At 40.7% G+C, this 23,695-nt stretch overlaps 1 protein-coding gene across 4 annotated transcripts in view; it reads left to right on the top strand.

Moving 5' to 3' along the window:
* The first annotated feature begins 6,827 nt into the window (after positions 1 to 6,827).
* Positions 6,828 to 23,695, top strand: part of LOC133498127 (SH2 domain-containing adapter protein F-like) — a 122,523-nt gene continuing 105,655 nt past the window's right edge. For all 4 annotated transcript variants that reach the window (XR_009794199.1, XM_061814594.1, XM_061814593.1 and 1 more), the window contains exon 1: positions 6,828 to 8,231. Coding sequence is in view for 3 of the 4 variants with exons in the window: in XM_061814594.1 (XP_061670578.1) it covers positions 7,806 to 8,231 (426 nt within the window). In the remaining variant the exon portion in view is untranslated. The remainder of the gene's footprint in view (positions 8,232 to 23,695) is intronic.

Below are 23,695 nucleotides of genomic sequence, written 5' to 3'. Positions count from 1 at the left end.
AATGCATCATCTGTGACTGACTGCCTGCCTGTGTGTGTGCATGCATGTGTGCCACAGAAGTGATAAGCGGCTGAATCAGGTTTGGATGGGGTGTCAGAGTCACACCGTGGCCTCAATTCTGCCACAGCTGACATCATTTCCTCCATTTAGTGAGTTCATGTCGACTTCCCAGAATGAGAAGATTTTTTCCAATAAATGCATGGAGAAGATATGGTTGAGTCTATATTTTAAAGCCAGACTTCATCGTGTCTTATTTGTGGAAGATTCTAGGTAAGGATTATCCTGGAACAACCTTTTAGTTAAAGGTTGCAGGGAGATTTTTGCCATCATGCTTTGGTGTTAGTTGTATACGATGTGATAAGCTCTCCAAGTTTTGGGAAAATCATGGAAATTTATGATAATAATGTTGAAAAGTAATGTGTGAGATTTAAAAATGTTATGTGATCTATATCACCTTCATCATAAGAATCGACTTATCTTTTCTTTGCTTCGTTTATATCTGATTTAAAACAAGATTCAGCAGTTTAATGCTCTTTTACGGGAGTCCAGTCAGAAGAGCATTACAATAGTCAACCCTACGTCAGATAAAAGCACGGATGAGCTTTTCCTGGGGCCTCATGCACAAAAACCTGGCGTACGTTAGAAAATGTGTTTTAAAAAAAAACAGAAATGTTGGCAGTCAGTAACTTCACTATTAATTTAGACAGAAGCCATCTCCCTTGTAAAGATGTCTGCAATTCCAAAAAATACAGAAATTGTCATTGAAGCTCACAGATAAAACTGTACACACTTATTTGATTTCCTAAGCCTACTAAAATGTTCTTCTCTTAATCATACTATTGGGCGAGGTACTCTAATGAAAACATGGTCATCCAAACATTGCATTTTTGTTAGAACAATGAAATTACGTTTAATTTCCTTTGATTGCTGCTTTACAACATCCAAGGCCCTTTGTGTGTCCTTTTTAAAATTATTTAATTGCATACCTTTCAGTGGGGGAAAAGATTGGTATTCTTTGCCAGGGTCTTGCGAAGTGACTCAAATATGTTGTTTAGTCTGGTGTTGATGTTATGTTGTTGACTTGCTTCCTCTTTTTTTTTTTTTTTTGCCCTTCTGTATGGGAAATATCCAGAGCCACTCTCTCTGGGATGCGGAAACACACAAGGTAGGGCAGTCAGATTTCTCGGTAATCTGCTGGTGTTCTGTCTTCCCTTTTGGATGATGTGGCACATCTTTCGGCCTAAACAAGTAAATTCCAGAGAGAACTGCTTGATCCATTACCATCCATTACCATTCCCACAGTCAACATCCGTCCTCTTTGCAGAGGCCCTCACACACTTTAAAGCAGTGAATTTTCATTTCCAGGACCACCATCCTTTGTAGCAATTTGTCTTTAGTGGAAAAGGCCGACATCATGTTGCTGATGTTATTGCTAATAGCAGGCTTGTGCAAATAAGCATGCTACTCGTGCAATGGTAAGGGGGTATAAAATATATTGGAATATGGCAAAAACTGACTGTCTTCAAGAAGTATGTTTCAAAATATTCAAGAGTCGCTGCTCATAATAAGAAAAACAAACTTATCAGCAAGAAAAATGTAAACAGAGGCAGAGCAAGCAAAAAATTATCTGCACTGTACAAGAGCAGGAAAAAAAGAAAATGTAAGACTTTACTGTTTTTATGTTCTACTCTTATCAACAGTCCACTTAGTTTTACACTTTTATGAAGATTAATAATTTTTCAATGTTACTCAAAAGTATTTTTTGCTGGCACCATTTCAACCTCGGAATGGATAATTAATTTTGCGCTAGTTCATAGCTTGTGGCTTAACCCACCTCTCGCCTAAAGTCGGTTTTGTAATTGTAACCAAATCAGTTGTGTTCAACCTCTAAACTTGCTGATTAACATACTGCAGCACCAATAAAAACCCAAAGAGCTTTTACAGTTCACTATGAAATTTAACCACAATAACACAGCAGCGCTCCACTCAATCACAAAAGCAAAGTGGGATACTGAAACACAAAACCAATCCAAGTTAAAAGCCAGTAAATTCAGATTTTTCAGTGATGAAAACCTACTTCTTGCCATTCTTCCTTCCTGCCTGTCATGCCTTGTTTTTTTATTGTTTTTTTATACAACCAAAAAAATCTGTAATCCACCTGTCTGGTCCAGCGCAGTCCACTGTGACACAGACAGACATTATTGGGTCACTGAGACGCTTGTAGCCAGAAAACCGAGCGAGAGTAAGCGACTGTCGCACTTGGACGGCAAACAGCATCAGACACCTGAGATTGGATCTGTTCCTAGATCTGCACTGAGCCAACAGTCTGACACTCACTTTATCAGGCCATGGCCAAGCGTTAAAGACCATGCCTCCGTGACGCAAGTAATCTCCTTGACCACCTATCTGCCTAGCTTGGTGATACCAATATTATTCTCATTTGTCACAGATATGGACAGTAGAAGCAAGCCATCGGGAGAACCAGTCGTGTCCTGTGGGTTGATAGCGCCTGGGAAAATGGATGATTGGGTCTTTTTGAACTTTATGGTCATTGTAATTCAAGGTTCTTATTCTTCCAAAACTCCTAAACACACGGTGCAAATGTCAGTCCAACCAGGAAAGAAAATGTTGCTCAAAAACATCAATTCTGGTTTTTATTTACCTTTATTTATCCAGGTCGAGAACAGATTTTCATTTGTAATGCCAGCCCGGCCAAGCAGTCGCGGCCAACTTATTGAAGTAAATGTAACCTCTTGGGGGCTCTTCAGCCATTACGATCAGGGATCCTTAAATGGTTGTAAAATGGGGGGGGGGGGGGCATGTTGTCACATGTGGGGAAGTTGCTCTCTGAAATTAATTTCTAAACATTTTTAAAAACTTTCGAAAAACTACTGATATTTATTTTTCTACCGTCAAAATTTCTCTCCTCCCTCCAAACATCCATGGCACACAGAATGCCATTCTTCCTATAGTGAACAATGGAAAGAGAACTACAATGTCACTATGGGTAATTACAGTTGAGAGTGCCCAGGCAGAGTCTAATACACGGGTGTTAAACTCAAGGCCCGGGGGCCAGATCCGGCCCGCCACATGAGTTTATGTGGCCCGCGAAGGCAAATCATGTATGTCCACTTCCATGATTCTTGTTAAAATCTGTCCCAAAATTTCAAATTGTTATATCATTAATCATAATGTTGAGGTACTGCAGGCATTTTTACGTTATCAAACATCAACAATAGTTGAAAAACCCACTACCCTTGATTTCTCATTCCAAAACTAATTAAATAATAAATTTCACGTTTCACTATGATGAGGCGATAAACGATTTTTATGGTTTGACAGTCATAATGGCACTCTGAGGGAAACTGGAACTACAGTGTGGCCCGCGACAAAAATGAGTTTGACACCCCTGGTCTAGTATGTCATCTGAATTTTAGCTTTTTTTTAAAAATACTTTAGGATCACCATAGTTCTAAATTTCTTCTGAGCTGCGGCTAAACTGGTAAAGCGGATCATTGAGTCTGAGCGTGGGTAAATGTGAGCCTGTATATAAAGTGCTTTTGGCATTGCGATGGTGTAGATAAAGTCTTCGTAGAGTAGAGTAGAGTAGTAGAGTAGAGTAGAGTAGAGTAGAGTAGAGTAGAGTAGAGTATTTATCCTCATTACGGTGCAAGGAGACCTGGAGTCTATCCCAGTTGACTTTAATCGAGACCCTGGACTGGTATCCAGCAAATAACAGTACCTTTATTACTTGTTGTTTTTTTTTTTTATATATATATTTGTTGTCCTTCATCTGTTCTCACACCTCTTAAAATACCTCTTGCCAAGGCTGCTTCTTTTGGATGAGTAAAAAAAAACAATCCTTTGAAGTTCGTGGACCTGAGCTCTCCTGCGCTATGCCTGCACAGTATAAAAATGTTTTATGATGGCTAGAAAGAACCACGCCCCACAGAACGGATTGCTTCTTTTGCCATTTTTTTTATCATTTTGGGCAGGAAATGGGTGTCCTCTAATGTCCCTTTAACATGTTGTATAATGCATTCACTGATACTCTTTAATATGTGAGATAGGCTGGCTCGACGTCAAAGGAATAGAGTGACCATCAAAGTGAAGGCTTCAAAGAGCTGTCGATCCATATTCTTTTTCACACATCCAGTCCAAGGCTGGGAACTGTGGAGGTCGCGCGGGTCAAGCAGGTTAATGAGGGGAAGTTTTGACGAGTGGGAATGCGTTCAAAAAGGACTGCTTTCCATAAAGACAAATATAAAGTGCAGAAATAATTGGCTGACTTTGAGCATAAAATGTACTTGGTGATGATTAAAATGGATAATGTAGCATGAATATTCCGATGATAGCGCCAGTTTAACCATGGAATTTTATTTTCATTATTTCCTGTGTGAGGAAAAAAAAAACATTCCACCCAAACAAATGCCCCCAAAATATGGAATATAGGTTCTGATAAATAATTTCTTCTATCCTCGCTATGACACAGTCTGGTCCTGCTGTCGCATCATTTCTAGCACAGCCAGACAAAAAGTCCCAAAGGAGGATGACTTAGAGGAAGAAATCAAGTCGTTGCATGTCTCACAAGACAGCAAGTCTTATTTTATTCATTTGATTTATTTATTTGAGCTGTGTGGCAACTGACGAAAGCATTAAAAATGCACCCATATAGCAAACCTAAGCTGACAGGCTGTCTGAGCTTTGGGGATTTTAGGCTATCTTCTACACACACACACACACACACACACACACACACACACACACACAGACCAAAGAAGGAAGAATGTGGGATTTGAAACTGTATAACGACTGGGCTTTACACGATCGGAATTTTTGGGACCGATCAGCGAGTTTAAAAAAAAAAGAAAAAAAGATAACTGATCACCAATCCAATCACAAGATGGATCAATGAGTCTGTTTAAATGACCTGTTCGTTTACTCATCTTACTGTATATATTTGTGTTCTCAGTTGTTCAATATATACAATATATATATATATATATATATGGGGCAGCACGGTGGATCAGCTGGTAAAGCGGTGGCCTCACAGTTCTGAGGCCCCAGGTTCAATTCCAGACCCGCCTGTGTGGAGTTTGGATGTTCTCCCTGTGCCTGCGTGAATTTTCTCCAGGTACTCCGGTTTCCTCCCACAACCCAAAACATGCAACATTAATTGGACACTCTAAATTGCCCCTAGGTGTGATCGTGAGTACGGCTGTTGTCTGTCTCCATGTGAACCTGCGGTTGGCTGGCAACCAGTTCAGGGTGTACCCCGCCTCCTGCTCGGTAACAGCTAGGATTGGCTCCAGCACTCCCGCAACTCTCGTGAGGATAAACGGCTCAGAAAATGCATGGATGGATGTCATGATCGTACTTTCGGCTGACAGCGTGAAAATGTCCCATCTTCACCCAACCTAGCTTACAGTTCATGGTGGAGAAACATGATGCATGCATGTGTTTTGTTACAAAATCATTAATGGATGTACGGTAGTTTATCTTGAAAATTCTGTCGTGTTCTATACTGTTTATTACAGGGACATTTCTTCAAAATAGAAATAAATATTTCACATAAATGAGTAAGTGAAGCAGTGGACCAAAAGTGTTTTTTTTTTTAATTTTTATTTTGCTTCATCGGTAGATTAAAAGAAATAGATGCTGACAACAATGTGCATTATTAACAGGAGTCACGACTGCAGTGATTTTATGAAACAATACTTCTTTTTTAATAACATTTTCAAATCACAATTTAACCTTGGCACAGGAACAACTCTAGAGACGTCTTTTTTGGCTGTCCTCACTATATTTTGCGGATTAGCAGGTTGACGTCAAAGGCGGGAAATTTACTGTATACAGTATAATGGAATGAATGAAAAAAAAAAGCTTGACATAAAATTATTCAGATGCTCCCTTTTGTTTAATACACTGTTTACGTGCTCTCTTAAGAGAAAGGACTGCACCCAATGTGTGACATGAGCACTATAAAAGTATAGACAGGCGGCGACAGGTGCGCTATGAAAAAAATAATAGTGGCGTACGATAACGGCTGCATCTCAATGTTGCGATGAAAGGATCTGCTAGCATTTTGAGTCCAATCACTCTTTTATTGCATTCCTCACTTTCTGCTGGCTGAGCTGTCAGCCATCAAAATGCAAATGCCATAATCCGCCGTCTCAAAGGAGTCACATCCTCTTTAAGTTGCTCCATGCGCACGGAAGACTGGATGAAAGGGCTCTATACAAATATACTGCATGCAAGCATAGGAAATACTTGCTCTGTGCACCTATCTACGGAGTAACTAATTATATGGATGAGATTACTGTACATCATTTGAAAAACAAAATGTATGCAATTATAATTTGTAAATTTGCAGGTGTCAAACATACGGCATGTGGGTCAAAACTGGGTCGCTACGGAGTACAATTTGGCCCAGCAGGATGAATTTCAAAGTGATAAAATACAAAAGATATTGTGATGGAGGGGGCTGAGAATCATTTTGAGAATTGTTGTGTTCCTTTAAAAATAGAATGGTGATAATTCCCACGTTTTAATAAATTGATTAATTTTCAAGTGTATTTTTCAATTCCGTATGCCTGTGATTTAAAGCTTGCGTGCCTTGAAATACAATTACTGTGACTAGTTACTATGCACACATTGCAGATGACAAATTGAAGGAAAAATAGTTTCAGGAAATCTGAGGTTGTTTTGTAAAATGATTGAAAAATAGTTCTTCAAATACACAGTAAAGGTTTTCTGGATGAATTTGATTTATTTTACCATCAAACAAAGGGAAAATGTACAGTTATATATTATTATACCAGGTATGGGAAGAGTATTTACAATTCGTCATGTTTTGTCACATCAAAATGTATATACAGAGCAAATATGTGGTTAATTCCAAACTAACAAAATATGATTTTAATCCCCCTTTTTTGGGGAGACATCTAAGGGTCCTTTTGACACATTCAAAACTGACAAACGTAATAAAAAATGTAATCAAATTTAATTAGTTAAAACTTTGAGGAAGAAATGGAAATAGTGACACTACTATAACATTTTCACCAGGGTAAATTGTAATCTTGACCAACAGTATTTCCCAGGTAATCTCTGATACTTTTCTTCATGTCCTTCCATTTTCCACTTGTCCGTGTGGCTGTCCTGACAGGGTGCCACCCATGCATTTTTCACGCTAAAGTACAGATGTATTTATGTCGTCATGCCATGTTTTTTCTTTTCTCTCATTCCCCGACATTCTCCCAAGCGGCACATGTGCTATTTCCTCGCAGCGTGGAATGCGAGCGCCAGTCTTAGATGACGTCTGGCGGCAGCCGACAAAGTGGATTGCTCCGGCAAGGCGCGCGTATGCCTTGACTGGAGTGTCCAGTAGGAGGCAGTAAACGTTGTCAGGTGAAGGAGGTCAGGTTTCTGTGTGGAGGAAACGAGGGGAGGAAGAAAGCAGGGGGCGTGTCCTTGTAGTCTGTCCCGTGTTGCGTAGCGTGGAAATGTGACGCGCGTTGCACTCACACATGCACCCAACAGCCTTCACACGCGTCACGCGACAGTAGCGAGCGAATGTGACCGAAGTGTGTTTGTTGTGTCGGTGTGTGTGTGTGTGTGACTTCCACAGAGGAAAAGTGCCTCCGGCGAAGCCCCCCCCCCCCACTCCGCCCCCCTCCCCGGCCGGCTGTGGTTCCCGGCTGACCTGAGGACTTCACACCGCCACCTTCGGACTCCTGGAACTTAGAAAAAAAAAACAACAAAAAAAGGTCCCGTCATTTTTTAGTCGTAAGCGATGCTCAGGCAGCATGGCCAAGTGGTTCAAGGAGCACCTCGGTTTCAAAACTACCAAAGCACCCCCTCCGGCGCCCCCGAAGCCGGACTACCGACACTGCCTCACCGGTGTGTCCGGCGCGCCCGGCTGCCAACCGGGGACCACTTTCACGCTCAGCCCCGCTCAGCCGGACATCCTTGCCGCCTACAAACTCCAAAAGGACCTGGACTTCGAGGACCCGTACACTCCCGGTGGAAATATCTCGTTCGCCGCGGGCTCGCCGGACCTCAAGTACGTGTCTCCGAAGCACCGACTCATCAAGGTGGAGACGGTGGAGAAGAGCAACCCGGCGCCGAGTGCCGGTGGTGGAGGCGCTGGTGTGACGGTCGCTCAAGCCGTCGCCGTGGGGAGCGTAAAATCTCCCACTTCGCCCTCAACGGAACAGGACAATAAGGAGAAGGTGGGTGAACTTTTTTTGTGTTTAAATTCAACCAACTAATACGGTCTAATACGCATACGTACATGCTGCGTAACCACGTTTGTGTTTAGAGTTCTATTCAAATTGGAATTTTTGTCAACTTTGGGGGTTGACCCACTTCGTGACAACCAGTGGAACTCGTCACACTTCCGACTAACCTGCGCGGCAGGGAGTGCTGCGTGAACGCGGTCCATTTACACAACTCACGGGACCAGTATTCCTGAAAAAAAAAAAAAAAAAAAAAAAAAAAAAAGAACTTGACTTACTTTCACTTTGTACGACCATTACTTTTACGTAAAGGTGGTGCGTTGAGCGATCTTTTCAGCATGTATATTATTGACATAATGCAATTTTAATGTGTATACTATACTATATACTATATCATGACTTACATGTTCTTTTTAGGTGAAAACATCCAATAAAAAAGCAAGGGTTTATTTTTTTATGTACATCTATCCAACCATTACTTGCCCATCCAGATGAGCTGGAGCCTATCCCAGCTGACATTTACTCCCTGGACTGGTTGCCAGTTAGTCAAGGGGCACATATAGACAAAAAGTCATTGACGCTTACAATCACACCGATAGATAATGTAGGATCTATAATTATCTTTACACGCATGGTTTTCTAATGTGGGATAATTCCGAAGTACTCTGACGGGATACTGTACATACACCAATATTATCATCATTATCAGTGGCACAGAAATGATGGTGCATCAAGTGATATCATGGCATCTCCGGATGAGAATGGAATATTGCCATACATCTTAGAACCAAAACTACTGTTCGGCATTGGGTCATATTTTTTTCCCCGATTTACTATCGTTCTTGGAAGACTTTATACAAATTTTAAATGGCCCCTTATAGGGAAAAGGGTCCCCACCCCTGATCTACAATGATAATTGGGCATGGCTGGCATTATAAGTTGTTTTGTTAGCCCAGATTAATTTTGGGCGAGGACCACATTGTAGTTTTGGTTTCGCAAGAGAGGCCTTATGACTGTGAAACCATATCACTGTGAAACCATATCAATGTCAAATCAGCTCATCATGTTGTTATACATACAATAATTTAATGGATGCATAGTTCTGAAGTATCCATCCATCTATTTTCTTAGCTGATTATCCTCACAAGGGTCGGGGTTAGTGCTGGAGCCTATCCCAGGTGTTAATGGGCAGGAAGTGGGGTAAACCCTGAACTGGTTGCCAGCCAATCCCAGGGCACATCGGGACAAACAGCCGACACTCACAATCACACCCAGGGGCAATTTAGAGTGTCCAATTAATGTTGCATGTTTTTGGGATGTGGGAGGAAACCGGAGTGCCTGGAGGAAACCCACACAGGCACGGAGAGAACATGCAAACTCCACACAGGCGGGTCCGGGTTTGAACCCGTGATCTCCGAACTGTGAGGCCAAGGCTTTCCAGTTGATGCACCGTGCCGCTAGTTCTGAAGTAGAATGAAAAATAGTTGCGGAGCTACTATTCAGTTTACTGTATTTGTAAAGGTTGTTTGGTAACAAAAATGCTTGCTATATCTCTGTTGTTAAAAGTGAAGGACAGATTGGAGCAGGAAAGTTGAAGCATCATTTGGTTTAGTGCAGAATTGGCAAGCTAGTCCCTGTGCCCAGGTTTGGCACTTGAGTGTTAACCACTGGAGCTAGGTACCTTTGGGAGACCATTATGTATTTGGTCCAGGGACACCATACATCTAAATGTAGTTATGGGGTACTGTAGCAACAGTTGCTTTCGTGTTTTTTAACAGTACACTGCAGGGAACTAGAGTCTATCCCAGCTGACTTGAGGCAAGGGACACCCTAAACTGGTCACCAGGCAGTCTCAGGGCACATATACACAAAGAACTATTCATACCCACATTCACACAAATTGACAGTTTAGACTCAGAGCCTTCAGACAAACCTACTTGATGGTCTTTCCTTTTGGAATGTGGGAGGAAGCTGGATTGAAGCAGAAGCGCTAAACACTATTTCACTATCCTAACCTTTTGAGATACATCTCACACAAATGGTAATTGCTCTAAGAAGACAACACTCGCGCTCACCACAGTGCAGGGACCTGTTGTGTCAGCATAAAGTGAACATGGAGACAGACAGGCAGGCAGAATGCTTCTCAGAGCACTTTGTCATGTCCTGGCCTCTCAGGAATTCACACACGAAACACAACACACACACAGTCTCAGAAGAAACCTGAGAAGTCCAGTGCTGGCGAGGTTCAGGACGCGCTTGTGTGAGGATGAGTGTTATCCGGGTGCATGGAATGCTTCGGTCCATGTTCACAGACAAAAATACGACAACTGTGTGTGAACACTCGACACACGCGGATCGTTTAATATTGTCGTTATTGTTGATTTGTACCAAGCAGCTAGAACAGAGACGCTTAAAATTGCTTTCAATACACCACTCCTACTCTGAATCCTCTTACTTAAGCTGTATTGTATTTTGAAGCCTGGACAGAAATGTGTGGACCGATTTAATTCATATGCCACCGTTAGCTACATCGTGCGAACATCCATTTCCTGTAGGGTATTCATGGTGACATTTTTTGTCGCACTATTGGGGTGAGGTGTTGAGGCAAAACCAAGATTTGGATGTATCTTATTAACACTGCTTTTTTTGTTGTGCAGCATCTGTGCCTTGTTTCCCTCCGCCCTCCCACCTTACTCTGGCACTCCGAAAACAACTGTTATTGCCATCCAAAGTATATTTCCCATATGCCTGAAGATCAGCAAGCATGACAAACTCATAAAACTCACCTTCCTTTGCTGCTCGGTTTTATCAGTCCTAAACTTCTGTGTTATATTATGTGAGGCAAACAGCACCCCCTCCTTCTCCGAAATATCATTTTGCTTCAACCAGTGCAGCTGTTCAAGCTGATTAAACAGATTACACGTTGGTACTATGCTCACTCACACATTAGCTTTAACAGACCCGACTGTGGGTAGTGTGCGGTGCATGGCGAGTAGTACGCGCCATGTGAAATGAGTGCTGACAGCCTCGCGCGCTTGAGAAGCACACAGAGATTGGCTTTAAAGGTTTTCTCATCAGGTGCTGAGGGTTTGACACAAGTGTTGTATAGATTGTGAAGTGCGACGCTTACTTGAACTGATTCTGTGTTTATATTGATTTTGGGAAAAAGTGGACAATGGTAGCACACAACAAACAAAAAATACAACAGCAGCCTGTCGGTAGACAGCAGAATGCATGGTAATATTAATTGTATGTTCACTTTGATTTTCACTATTTGATAAGCAGGTGCTGCATGGGTTTTTTTTTTAACACAGTGAGAGAAGAGATAACACTATGGTTATACATTATCCCTGGCACCATTTGTAATGTGGAAGGCTAAATTAATGCTAACATGTTAACAACTGGTATGCTTGTGTATAACAAGATCGGAACTTGAATAGAGACACTACTGTGGCCAATTGACAATGAGTTAAGATTTTGCCCCTGGTATCAGTTATTAGTTTATAAGATGATCAAATGGTACCAAGCTAGAAGTTGCAATGTTTATAATGAAAACATCTGATGGTTGGACTTGTGGTGGAGATCACCACTTGCTATTTTTGAGGATGTAAACAAGTGAATAACAAATCAGAATTCAATGGTTCCTTCCTTGCATTTTTCCAATAAATAGTCCAATAAATGAAAATTTCAATTTGATTATTTTGAAAACTACTCATTGAATCTGAAACTAAATCCACCAGCACATTTTGACGTAGGACTGAGGCCGTTTTAACCGCCTCTCCGTAAAGAAAAGTTTTTATTTTTAGTTTAAAATCGCTTACTTTAACGTTGATCCCTCTCAGTAACTTGGCCACAAGTAGAATCCCGGTTGGTTCTGTTTTGCGCTTGTCATTGGTCCTTTAATCCCCACCAAAGTACCTTACTGTTGCTTTTCCATCAAGCCTGCTGGCTATTTATCCTGCCGGCAACCTAGCCAAAGTAGCTTCACTGTCTGCTGGATCAGTGTTCTCCCTTTCTCTGTCTTAAATCTTTCTCTTTCTTAAATCTGCTGTCTTGCACATCTAACAGAGTCTGCTTACCCCACATAATTCCTTTGTACAGTTTATGCTTCTTGTTTTTGGAGGGCTGTACTGACACCACAGTCCAAAACTGAAAAAAAAATTGCACAAGTGACTAGAGGTCTCCTTGCTTGGGTATATCGATGTTTTAATTACTTGACTGATGAACCCTAATTATATCACCAGTTGGCTGATTAGTGGAATGCCATTATAAGAATGAAGTTTTATTTAATCGGTTTGTTTTTACTGATTGGAAAAGGAGGGGAAACCCAAATTACTCACTTTAGGCCAGCTTCCATGTTGAAAAATGCTGTGGAAGTCCAGGGCCTTACAATTCAGCCATAAAAATTTGAATTAAAGTAGAACTATAATGTCTAGAGCACATCATGTCATGTTGATCACTGACTGCCAGTCTGTGTGCATATTGGTGTATAGAATTCTTTACTATTAATAAGAAATGCCCTGTAGAGCTTTGCTGACAATTCAGTTGAATTGACAGGCAGTCACTTTATTGCACACATCCTATCCTGATGGTTTGATATTGACATAGTCCCATAGTGTCAGAAATCAACCATAAATGTGAAATAAGAATAGTTGTTCAGCAACACATACATTCAACAAAATGCTAATGACATAAACGAACCTCAATAACGAAGAGCTTTTTTTTAATTTACTGTATTAATCAAAATCGGCGTGTCGCAATGAATTATGGGAACCATGTGACATTTTCATCATCATGCTAGCAGCTAACTAGCCCAAGCAGATTGTGTGCATCATGGCTACCTACAAGCTACATTTAAACTGAGCCACGGAGGCAAACGTGCACCTTGGCTCTGTTGTCAGTGCAAAGTAAGGTAATCATCGCCTCCATGTCAGCGAATAAACACAACTTTTAGAAAAGTATTGCAATAATGAAAGATGGGGGATAAGAAAAGACAGATGGGAGCACCATGGGAATTGTTAAGATATCACATGAATAAGTGGTGGAGGACTCAGCATCCTTTTGCACAATTGTCACAAAAAAGTGTACCATGATTGTCATATTACCAGCAACCTTTATTACGCCGTCACTGTTCTCACAATGTCTTTATGTCTCAAGAGTATTTTCTGTTAATTGACTATCTGTTGTTGTACTAGAGCAGCTCCAACTACCGGAGTCGAATCCCTTTTGTGTTTTTGATCTGCAGTGTAACGTCTGCATTTTAACATATTTCGTTCTTTTGAAGTGTTCAAAGTCTGATTTGTTTAACTTCCAAAACATTTTTTTCCATAGGAAATCATGTCAATCAGTTTAATCCATTCCCAACCTCAAAATGATAAATTCCCAATTTAATTCCCATTTATGTAAAAACATGTACACCCTGTATTTAATAAAAAAGCAGCTTAAATGTCTATCATTTACCTTTTATGTCGCAGTGTGATGGCGTCTGAGGGTCTTGAAAGGGAAGGAGGAAGTCTTATGCTAAAGTCACCCTCCATGATTTGACTGCGTAATTCTCCAGGAGTGTCTCCATTTCCTCTATTATCTGTGGCCTTTGCTTTGTAATGCTAGTTACTCCTTTGGCAACACTAGTTGCCTTTTATTACATTTTTAGTTGTTTGAATGTTCCTAAATATATGTAAAGGTCCCTCTGTTATTTTCTTCTGCTTCATCCATCACTGGGTACATGCATTTTCCTTTAAAAAGAAAATTATTATAGTTTTTAGAAATAAATTAAATTAATCTTTGAGGATGGACGCACAAATTATTAATTAGCAACCGCTATAGTGTCCTTGGTACAGGTGTTGCGCTGGTGAAAAGCATAGCTACGGGTGGTTGTTGGTGGTTTTTTATAAAACAGACATGCCACATTTGATTATGTTTGAGAACTGAAGCTGCGATGCTTTGTGCGTGGTGCAATGAATTGCTGCAGGGCCTGCCGGTCGCTACAAGTGCTAAGACCGAGCGAGCTACAATAAGTAAGCAAGCAAAGCAAATCAAATTTATTTGTATAGCTTATTTTATACACAAGCTAACTCACTGTGCTTTATGTGATAAAAAGGATTTGAATACAAAGAGATAACACATTTAAAATGGGATTAAAAACAATAAAAATGACAACAAAATCATGGAAGGTTTTTTTTTTTCTTCTTTTTGTAACAAGATCCCCTGCCCTAAGTACCGGGACCGCTGCCACGTCACAACGCGTCGAGGCTTTTCTACCTTGGAGTATGTTCAGAGTGCAAGTCAACCACGATTTTTATGTTTTTTTGCTCAATGTAACGTCTCAGATTTTTCATTTCATGAAAATGTGAGGAATGCAATTCAGATTTTTCTCATAGCCGACCTGCTTTCATTTATGATGTAAATATATGTCTAATGCAAGTGTAATTTGGAAGCTCACGGTGACCTATACGTCCTCAAAAGCCGACAAACGTGACAATTGTTTGACAAAACAGACAAAAGAAAAACTTGTAGTCATAGGAACATAGTCAGCGGCGAAAAGATCCTTTACAACTGATAAAGATAAGAAAATGTTGGCTGCCGTTTCACAAAATCTTGAAATTGCTCCAAATGCGTTATGAGGAGACCTAGGCGAGGGGAAGTTTTTACTTCCGTAAACACGGCGCCTCACTTTGTGGGCATGCGTGACAGGACCCATTCTGTCCACAGTACAAATCCCACTTATTTTGTAATGTGAACGACTACTTGAAAACTCGGATTGGGAAAAAGAAAAAAAAAAAACTGAACTGGGCATGATGCCAGTGTGAACATAGTCTCATACTGCCCCCAGGTGGCCAAGGCTGACACGACAGAGGGAGGAGCCCAATGGCTATTGAATTGATGCAGTGTCACAAAATGTGATAAATTATTTTCAATTGTATTTAATTGTAAGAAATTATTGTAAATATTTCATTTCATCTCAATGATAAAAAAAAAAATATCTGATACAAGTGAATTTGCGAGTGTGGTCTTATTTCAAGGCACCACTGGACTTAATACGCGGCCTCCACAACAGGACCCTAAAACACACACCTTGAAATGGAAACCCGAAAACAGGGACCCATAAAAAAACCTTAAAAGTTGTACTCACAGTCATTATGTCTTTACAGTCATCAGTGGTTAACTTACTCTATTTTAGAGTTGGGAAAACTAATTCTGAAATAACAAATCAGAAACTATACAGAAAATATACTCCCAAAAAGGGACGCTAAAATTTTAGTACATCCTAAACAGGAACCCTAAAACAAATGTAGAAGTCTCATCCACTGTAATGAAAGTCGAGGTTGTGGTTAGCTTAGTTTAGTGTTCATTGGAAAGAATTTGGTCATGGAAGGGTTTATTTCCTCCAGAGACCCTAAAATCGGAACTCTAATGTAGAGATGACAAAACAGACTGGCCTTAAGATGAGTAGCCAAAGAGAGCGATCCTAAAGTGCGGATCTAAAAATGGAGAGTCTAAATTGGGGTTTCTAATATCATCACACTTGGCATTTAATAAGATAATTTGTCCATCTGGATTAGATTTGAGAATATTGTCATTGATTATTACATGGATTCCAACTACCTTGTTCTGTGCTTTCAAAAGAGTGATGTTTTGTTGTTTTTAATGACCACAAGCCCTTCATGCTAGACGGCGTCGAGAGAGGTGATCAATTCTCATCTCCCCTCCGAACTCATTAAAGGCCTCATCAGCTAGCTCCTCGCTGCCTGCAACTTTTAGTCAAGGACGCCAAGGACGTGACAACAAGCTGAACTCGGGAAAAAAAAAAAGTATAAACAAAAGACGGTGGCGCGGAGTTGATGCAATTCAGCGGCATCCTCGTGGCACACCATCATTAGTGTGTTTGTGCACTTGGGAATAGGTGTGCTCCTGTCTAAAAGAGCCAGTTTGCATAGAAAAATCTATACATAGAAACACATTTTCCCTGAGCATGTTCTGGTATATCTCAGTGAGCTTTTTGTAACACAAAAAAACGTGGCTCAGCATTCCCAAAAACTCTTTGTCAGTGATTGAAAAGCTGGCATTTTTTAATTTTGTCCGCATAATGTTGCTGTTCTCTTTAAATCAGCAGTGCAGACCCTAAAGCAGGGACGCTAAACAACCTACCACTGTAGTTAAATTTTTATTAAAACGGGAACTCTAAACAGGAACTTTATAATGGGACACAAACACAGGGACCCAAAAATGGGCATCCTAAACCAAAGACCTTAAATAGGGACCCTGAAACAGGGACTCTCACATTCCTTGTAAAAGCCGGCCATTTAAAATTGTACGAAATGTCATACGTGTAAAGTAGAACATAAACCTTTCAGTACAGTACGATCTTAGAATTTTTCTGTAGTTTTCAGGCTCGCTATTGAGCCTTTACTAGTCACAAAAGCAGGTGCGACCAAGTTCTATTAATAGTACAGCTGGAAATATCAAACATAATTGTTGTAGTATCATTATGCTCTGGAGTTTCTGCTTTTCTGCGGTGCTCTGTTTTCTTGGTACCCTCTGTCTCCTTTTCACTGACAACAGTAAACACTGACTTTTACTTATCCTGTTGCTGTGTCTTATCTCTGGACGCTACAGTACATGTAGTCCATCATCTCCAATTTGCTGGAGCCGCCCTCAGTCTCCCCTTGGATAAAAGTTCCCCCCTTATCAAAGCTGAAATGTAGATCGTGATCATCCATTGGTGGTGTTGGTCTTTTTCTGACTGATGCTTTCAATGTGGGGTGTTTCTGTACTTTCCTGTGGTGTGTGTGTGTGTGTGTGTGTGGGGGGGGGGGGGGTTTCCCTGAGCTGTAGGTACACCAAGATAATGAAATTGTTCTAAAACTATCACGTAAGGAGACAGAAAGACGGCGTTTTTTTTTTTTTTTTTTTTAACTTTTGCTCTTCTTAAAGTACAGGTAGTTTTGCAATTACAGCCTGAGTGTGCTCATCTGGCCTTTCACCTTGGCTCTTCAGAATCAGCATTGTCTCTTATCTTCATCTTAGCCTTGTGAGAGCCTGAGAAATGTCAGCTGCGCTCTCACCAATACGGCCCATAAGAGTGCTTTTCTTTGCAGAGCCCCAATATGGATGGAGACGTCATAGCCCATCATCATTTTGTTAAGGCGTCCATTTTAGAGCGCTTTGCGAGAGGTCTGCTCAGCCACATGGGCTGTTGTAATGTGATACATTCTCCATATTTAGCTTGTAAAACCCATTGAGCCATCTCTTTTGTGTAATGCTTATCCTCATTAGGGTCCTGGACGTCCAGGAGCCAGTTCCAGCTATATTTAGGCAAGAATCTGGTTTTACCCTGAACTGGTTACCATACAATGGCAGGGCATATGTAAACTAAACTATTAACACCTACCGGTCAAATGGAGCTTTCAATCAAGGAAACCACAGTATTGTACGTGTAGAAAAACTCACCCAGGCACAGGGAGAACATGCAAAATCTACACAGGTGAGACCGAATTTGAATCTGTGAAGCTGATTTATTAACCAGTCCGCCACCGTGACACATGAAACAAAATTAAATGAAGGATAGTAAGAAACAATAAATGTACCCCAAATTCTACCAGGGGATAACCCAATAAATATACTATTACAGAATGCTATCACAAATTGTAACTTAATTGAAGAAAATATAGTTCATGCATAAAGCATAATAATATACGGTTGTAAGAAGTCACTGATGGTGTAGTGGGACACACGCCTGCCTTTTTTGCAGGCAGCGTGGGATCGATTCCCACTCAGTGATGGTGTCAATATCTTCCCTGCGACTGGCTGTCGACCAGTTTGGGGTGTTGTCTGCCTTCGTCCGAAGTTAGCTGGGATAGGCTTCAGCTCTCTCACCAGGTAATTGCGGAGGGTTGCGGAAGGGCATCCGGTGTAAAAACTGTGCCACACAAATGTGAGCGTTCATCTGAGATGACACGCTGTGGTGGCCCCTAATGGGACAAGCCGAAAGAAATACCAACATACTGACTTTTCATCATTCCTGGACTTTTTCAATTGCGGTCAGGCTAGCTGAAAAGGTGAAGTCAAGGCAGCTGCTCCAATGATTGTTAAAAGTGTCGTACCCTGACATGTCATCTCTTGGCCATCTTCAAAGTAAAAGCTTCAAACATTACTACATTGGATATCACTGTCATTTGAAAATGAAGATGGCGTTAAAGAGGTTTATGGATGTAGCGAGGGAAGACATGAGGGTAGTTGGTATTACAGAGAAGGATACAGGAGATAGACTTGCATGGACAAGGAAGACACGCTGTGGCGACCCCTTATGGGACAAGCCGAAAGACAAAGCAGAAGATTTCGAAGTTGCCAATGGAGCGTTAACTGGATGTACGTTTGTAGCACTCTGGGCCCTTGAATGCTGTGATTTCAGCCCTCTGGATGTGTTATGTATATTAAAGAATTGACAATAAAAGTACCTTGTACCTTATTCACTGCCATGGAGGCCAGGGAGGGAATGCTAAGTGACTTATGCTGGGTTGACACAAGATGTGAAGCCACCTCTGTAACGTGTTCACATTGCTCATCGTAGAGGGTGCAGCATAAAAAAGCGTGGAGCAAGCAAACAGCACAAAGCGTCTTTATTTCATTTTCAGAATATTGAGTACAGCGCTGCCCGAGTTGCTTTTTTACTTGCGTCATCACATCCCGTTACGGCCGTTTTATTTCGGTAACAAAAGTCTTTTGGAATAAAATCGGAAATATCCTTTTGAGCGATTTTCGAAATGCTGTGCGTCACTTATTATAACGCTTTATTGACGCACAGTGTTGTAGAACACTATAGACTCCTCCAGCTATTTGAAGCATCCTGGGTAGTTTTCCTGGTGTCACAATGGGTTTACTCATGTCAACAACTTATTCACAACCTCAAAAAAAAAAAAAAATACCCAGTGACTGTCATGCCAAACATTCTCAGAAAGCCTCTGAGGTGGAAGTTGCTCCGTTGTCTTGGATTCATGTTCACGCCCCATTTGCCTCCCCTCATGACGTGAGGTCATCCCATCGAGAAAACACTGAAAGCCTCCAATATAATTTAGTGATCCGCAAAGCTCATTGCATAAACATTGCTATGCCGTAATACAGCATTATTGACTGTAATAACTAGTCATGGTTTTGGGTTTTTTTAAACAGCGATCCCAAAAATCATAGGACGGCCTTTTATAACCATCCTTTGCCACAACCAGGCTCGCTCGCTGTCTTTTCCAATTGTGTTGTTCTGCCGAGCTCCGTCAAACAACTCCACCAGGTCACAATTAGGCCTCAGACAGCTGCTCTCGACACATGTCATCCGTTTTGTTTAATGACAGTGCGTGTGTCACCCGGGGGAGTCCTGGCGGTCGGGCAAATTCTTGCAACCCACTGATTAAAAGGATGCAAGAAATCGGCATGAGGCTCTTCTGTCCGCGAGTCCAATCTATGCAAACATATGCTTTACTCGAGTGGTATTTTTCCACATCATAGGCTTCTTCTTCATTACTGTGCTGTTATTTCTTTGTAATGGGCTGCAGGAGGTCGCCAGACGTCCTGCTGCCTTGTGATTTCCAAATGTGAGATTCTATTTTGCAGGATGGAACATTTTTCATCCACCAGCTCTGTAAATTTAAAACTTAAAATGGAGCAGGGAGAAGATATGGATATTTTGCTGTATTGCGTCCTTGTCTTTATACACTCAATTCACAAAAAGTGAGCATATTTAGCTTTAAGGTGAAATTTCAGGATGAACCTAAATGTTCTTTTAATGTCACAGGTTATCTTCATTTTCTTTTAAACTTTTCAATGCACATATTCTGTTCATCGATTGAATGTTTTAGTATTTTGACTTGAGCAATACATTTCCACGGAGGTCCACTTCAATACCTTTCTGTATGCCATTTCCAGTATTTTTGTATCACTGTTGCATATTGTCTACGTAGTTCTATAAATAGCTTGCTAGCCCATCAAGTGTGCAATTGAGCAACCACATAAATATTTTTTCAGTGGCCGATTTCTGACAGTTTCGCTGAATTAAAAATAAACAAACAACTTTAATTGGCGTTATTGATTTGCCATCTGTACCAATTTTATGATAAAATTACATGACAAAAAGTGTGTGTTTTAATGACCAATATGTATGTACCATATCATGAACTTACATGGATTCCAATCTGGTGTAAATAATTTAGCATTTCCAAGAAATTCAACCTTTTCCTGTTAAAGTGCAGTTTGAGAAAATCATCCACTGTCTGCAATTGTTTGCCGTGACTCACTCACTGCAGGATTTGGGAAGTGCTCCCTTCCTGACAGGAAGTGTTTACAGCTTGGCGACATTCCCTTTTTAACTCGACTAGTTTGTCCTTGCCTCGTTGTCTGCTAAAACGTGTAACAAAGAGTTAAATGTTCGCAGCTGTTCTGGCTGGAGCAAACTCCTGGACGTCAAAAATAGTGGCAAATCCTGATTGCCCCGTGGTGGTCGTACACGCCACTGACTGTGTTGTTTTGTGCTAACAGATGGGCAGTTGTCATTTCAAGCCTTATAGCGAAATAGCAGCCATTCAAACATTGTTTGAGCATCGACCATTGATATCTGCGCAAGATATCTGAGGCCACACTTGATCATCAACTTGTCTGTATGTGAAAAATCGAGAGCTTTGTTGGCCTTCTTGTACCTCTGTATATCATTCATACATCTTCTGTTACACTTATCCTCATTAGGGTCGTGGGTAGGCTGTAGTCTGTCCCAGCTATTTCCGGGTGATAGACAACACCCTGAACTGTTCGCCAGCCAATCGTAGGGCAAATATAAAGAAACAACTATTTCCACTCACATTCACACATATGAGCAATTTACCGGACAGTCTCCAATTAAGCTACCCTGCATGTGTTTGGGATGTGGGAGAAAAATGGTTTTCCTGGAGAAAACTCGCGCAGGCAAGGGTAGAACAGGCAAATTCCCAGAGGAGGGTGCGTAGGTGGTATTTGAATCCCTCTTCAGAAATGTGAGGCAGATGTATGAACCAGTCGACTACTGTGCTACCTCTCTGTATATCAGTGGTTATCCTTTTTTTTAGTTCAGGGACCCTATAATAGATTGAATTTTATTTCCAAGGATTCCTTCATTACTTTGATGGCAATCAAACCAATACCAAATCAAACCAAAACAATACCTTGTGCATTCATGAATTCCATGGGAATTTATTTTGAAAATTTGAACCTAAATACTCATGCCCTGTTGAATAGGACTTACATTAACCAGGATCAATTGAATTAAATGTAATATTCATCTACCGCCACTAACTGAAGTCCACTGCTTGCAAGGAAAAACATGGCTGCAGTATCTGCATCACAGTAGTAGAAATTTGCAAAAAGCACAGTCAGTGTTGCCAATCCAGCAAGGTTTCACAGCCTTTAGTTGTTATTTTTCAAATAAGCAGTTAACAAGTTTAATTTCCAATGAGAAACAAACATGAGGGAAATTATTTTGTTGTTGTTTAGTGTATGATTAGAATCTACTGGAAGCCAATCACTGAGTCAGTCACAGTGAACATTTTCAAAGATGTTTTTTTGTTGGAAAAGGGGTGCTTGTCATGTTGGGAACTAGACTTGAGTTATATGCTTCCAAGCCGCAAATATTTTGCAGGGATGCCAAAAATGTTGACCCTTTTCATCTCTGTTAGCCTACTCATGCATTGTCAAAGAAGAAAAACTGAAATGAGCATTTTCCTTGTAATTACAGCGCATGTGGGATTAACATAGTTTAGAACTTTTAAACATTCCTCTGCTGCACTAGCACTATTGTACTGCAGCAATACCACCAATAAACCTATCACAGGAGGTTCAGGGGCTGGCAAAGGGGGAAATTGGGTGCTGTCTTGTGTGTCGCCAAGCACTTCATCTTGAATATCTATCTTTTATTAAAGGAACTTTTTATGCGGCGCAATTCGGGCCTCCACTCTAGTCTTGTGTGAACTGAAGCCGTAAAACTAGGTATACACTACACGTGATGTTTTTAAATCCCAATTCATGCTCCACAAGTACAAATTAAATCCTGGCAAGAGTGGTGATGTGTGTGTGTGTGTGTGTGTGTGTGTGGTGTGTGTGTGGTGTGTGTGTGTGTGTGTGTGAAAGTGTAATCAACTAACAATTAGGTTTTACGCGATCAGGGTCTTTGGGGCCGATCAGCGAGTTTAAAAAAACGATAACTGATCACTGATGTGATCGCAACATTGAGCAAGGAGTCTTTAAATGACCTGTTCATTTACTGTATATACTTTTGTAATTTATTGATCAATCAATATACATTTATAATAAATAATGTATCTTTGTTCATCTATTTATGCCAGAGAGACATATTGACAGACAAAACAAGTTAATGGTCTTCTGTTAGATGACAGTAAGTGTATATAGCAATAATGTATCTAGTTTTTGTGATGTTTTTTTTTTTTTTTTGGTCCTATCCTGAGATTTTTCAATTGTAAAATATGTTCCACGGCTCCAAAAAGATTGGAAATTACTGCTGTAGTCGGGTTACGCAATCTAATCAGTCAGGTAAAAACAGCATGACAACATGACAGAAATAATGGGCGCTAACTTACTCTAATTAAATTACTTTACCTACACTGAAACTTTAGAGCATGATTCGACAGAACGTCATCATGCTTACGCACTACCGTTAGTGCTAGCACAAGCTTGCCAGGCTACATAACATTTTGTTGCCTTCTTGTGACGCGTATTAAAACATACCTCAAGTAAGCCTTCAATAAAAGTCCTCCCCTGAGCACTGGTGACCACCAGCACCAATTTTTTTTCCAATTTTTTCCTTATAACAGGGTTGGCACGGTACACTCTTTTTAACGTTGCCACTGTAATGAGTGGTATCCGCTCATTTGAGTTAAAAAGATAAAGACCAATGATTGTAGAAAACAAGACTTGTTAGTATCAGAATGCAAGTTTTTTTATCCAGTAGTCCAATATAGTGGAAGTGTGAAAGCAAATTTATCTTGTAGTCAGAGCCGGTCATTAGAAGGGATTAGCCGGTCTCAGACGTGGTTTCTGCCCCATGTGGCCCACACTTTTTTTTTTAATAACTTTATTGGCCGTCAGATATTCACAGTACAACGTCAAAAGGCACATGCGAAGGCTAATAATGAACTTGCTTCTGTATTCATATATACTGGAAACGATGGCGGGGCGAAGTCAATGTTTTCTGTAGAAACTGATCAACCAATCAGCATAAAATGCTCATGATCAGCTGATACTGATCTCACCGATTAAAATTTGCGTAAAGTCTACTAAAAATAAAAAAGAAGACATTTAAACTGCCTGTGAACAAAATCTCTGGTAAAATACAATTACTCGTGAAGGGGTTACTGTGTGAATGAGTTTACTAACAGCACAGAATGCTTACTTAGTGGTTTTCATTTGATTGTTTGAGATGGGGCGAC

Source organism: Syngnathoides biaculeatus, chromosome 3 (genome assembly GCF_019802595.1).
Source record: "Syngnathoides biaculeatus isolate LvHL_M chromosome 3, ASM1980259v1, whole genome shotgun sequence".
Classification (NCBI taxonomy): Eukaryota; Metazoa; Chordata; class Actinopteri; order Syngnathiformes; family Syngnathidae; genus Syngnathoides; species Syngnathoides biaculeatus.
Note: the sequence above shows the minus strand (reverse complement) of the source record. Positions and strands in the feature narration are given on the sequence as shown.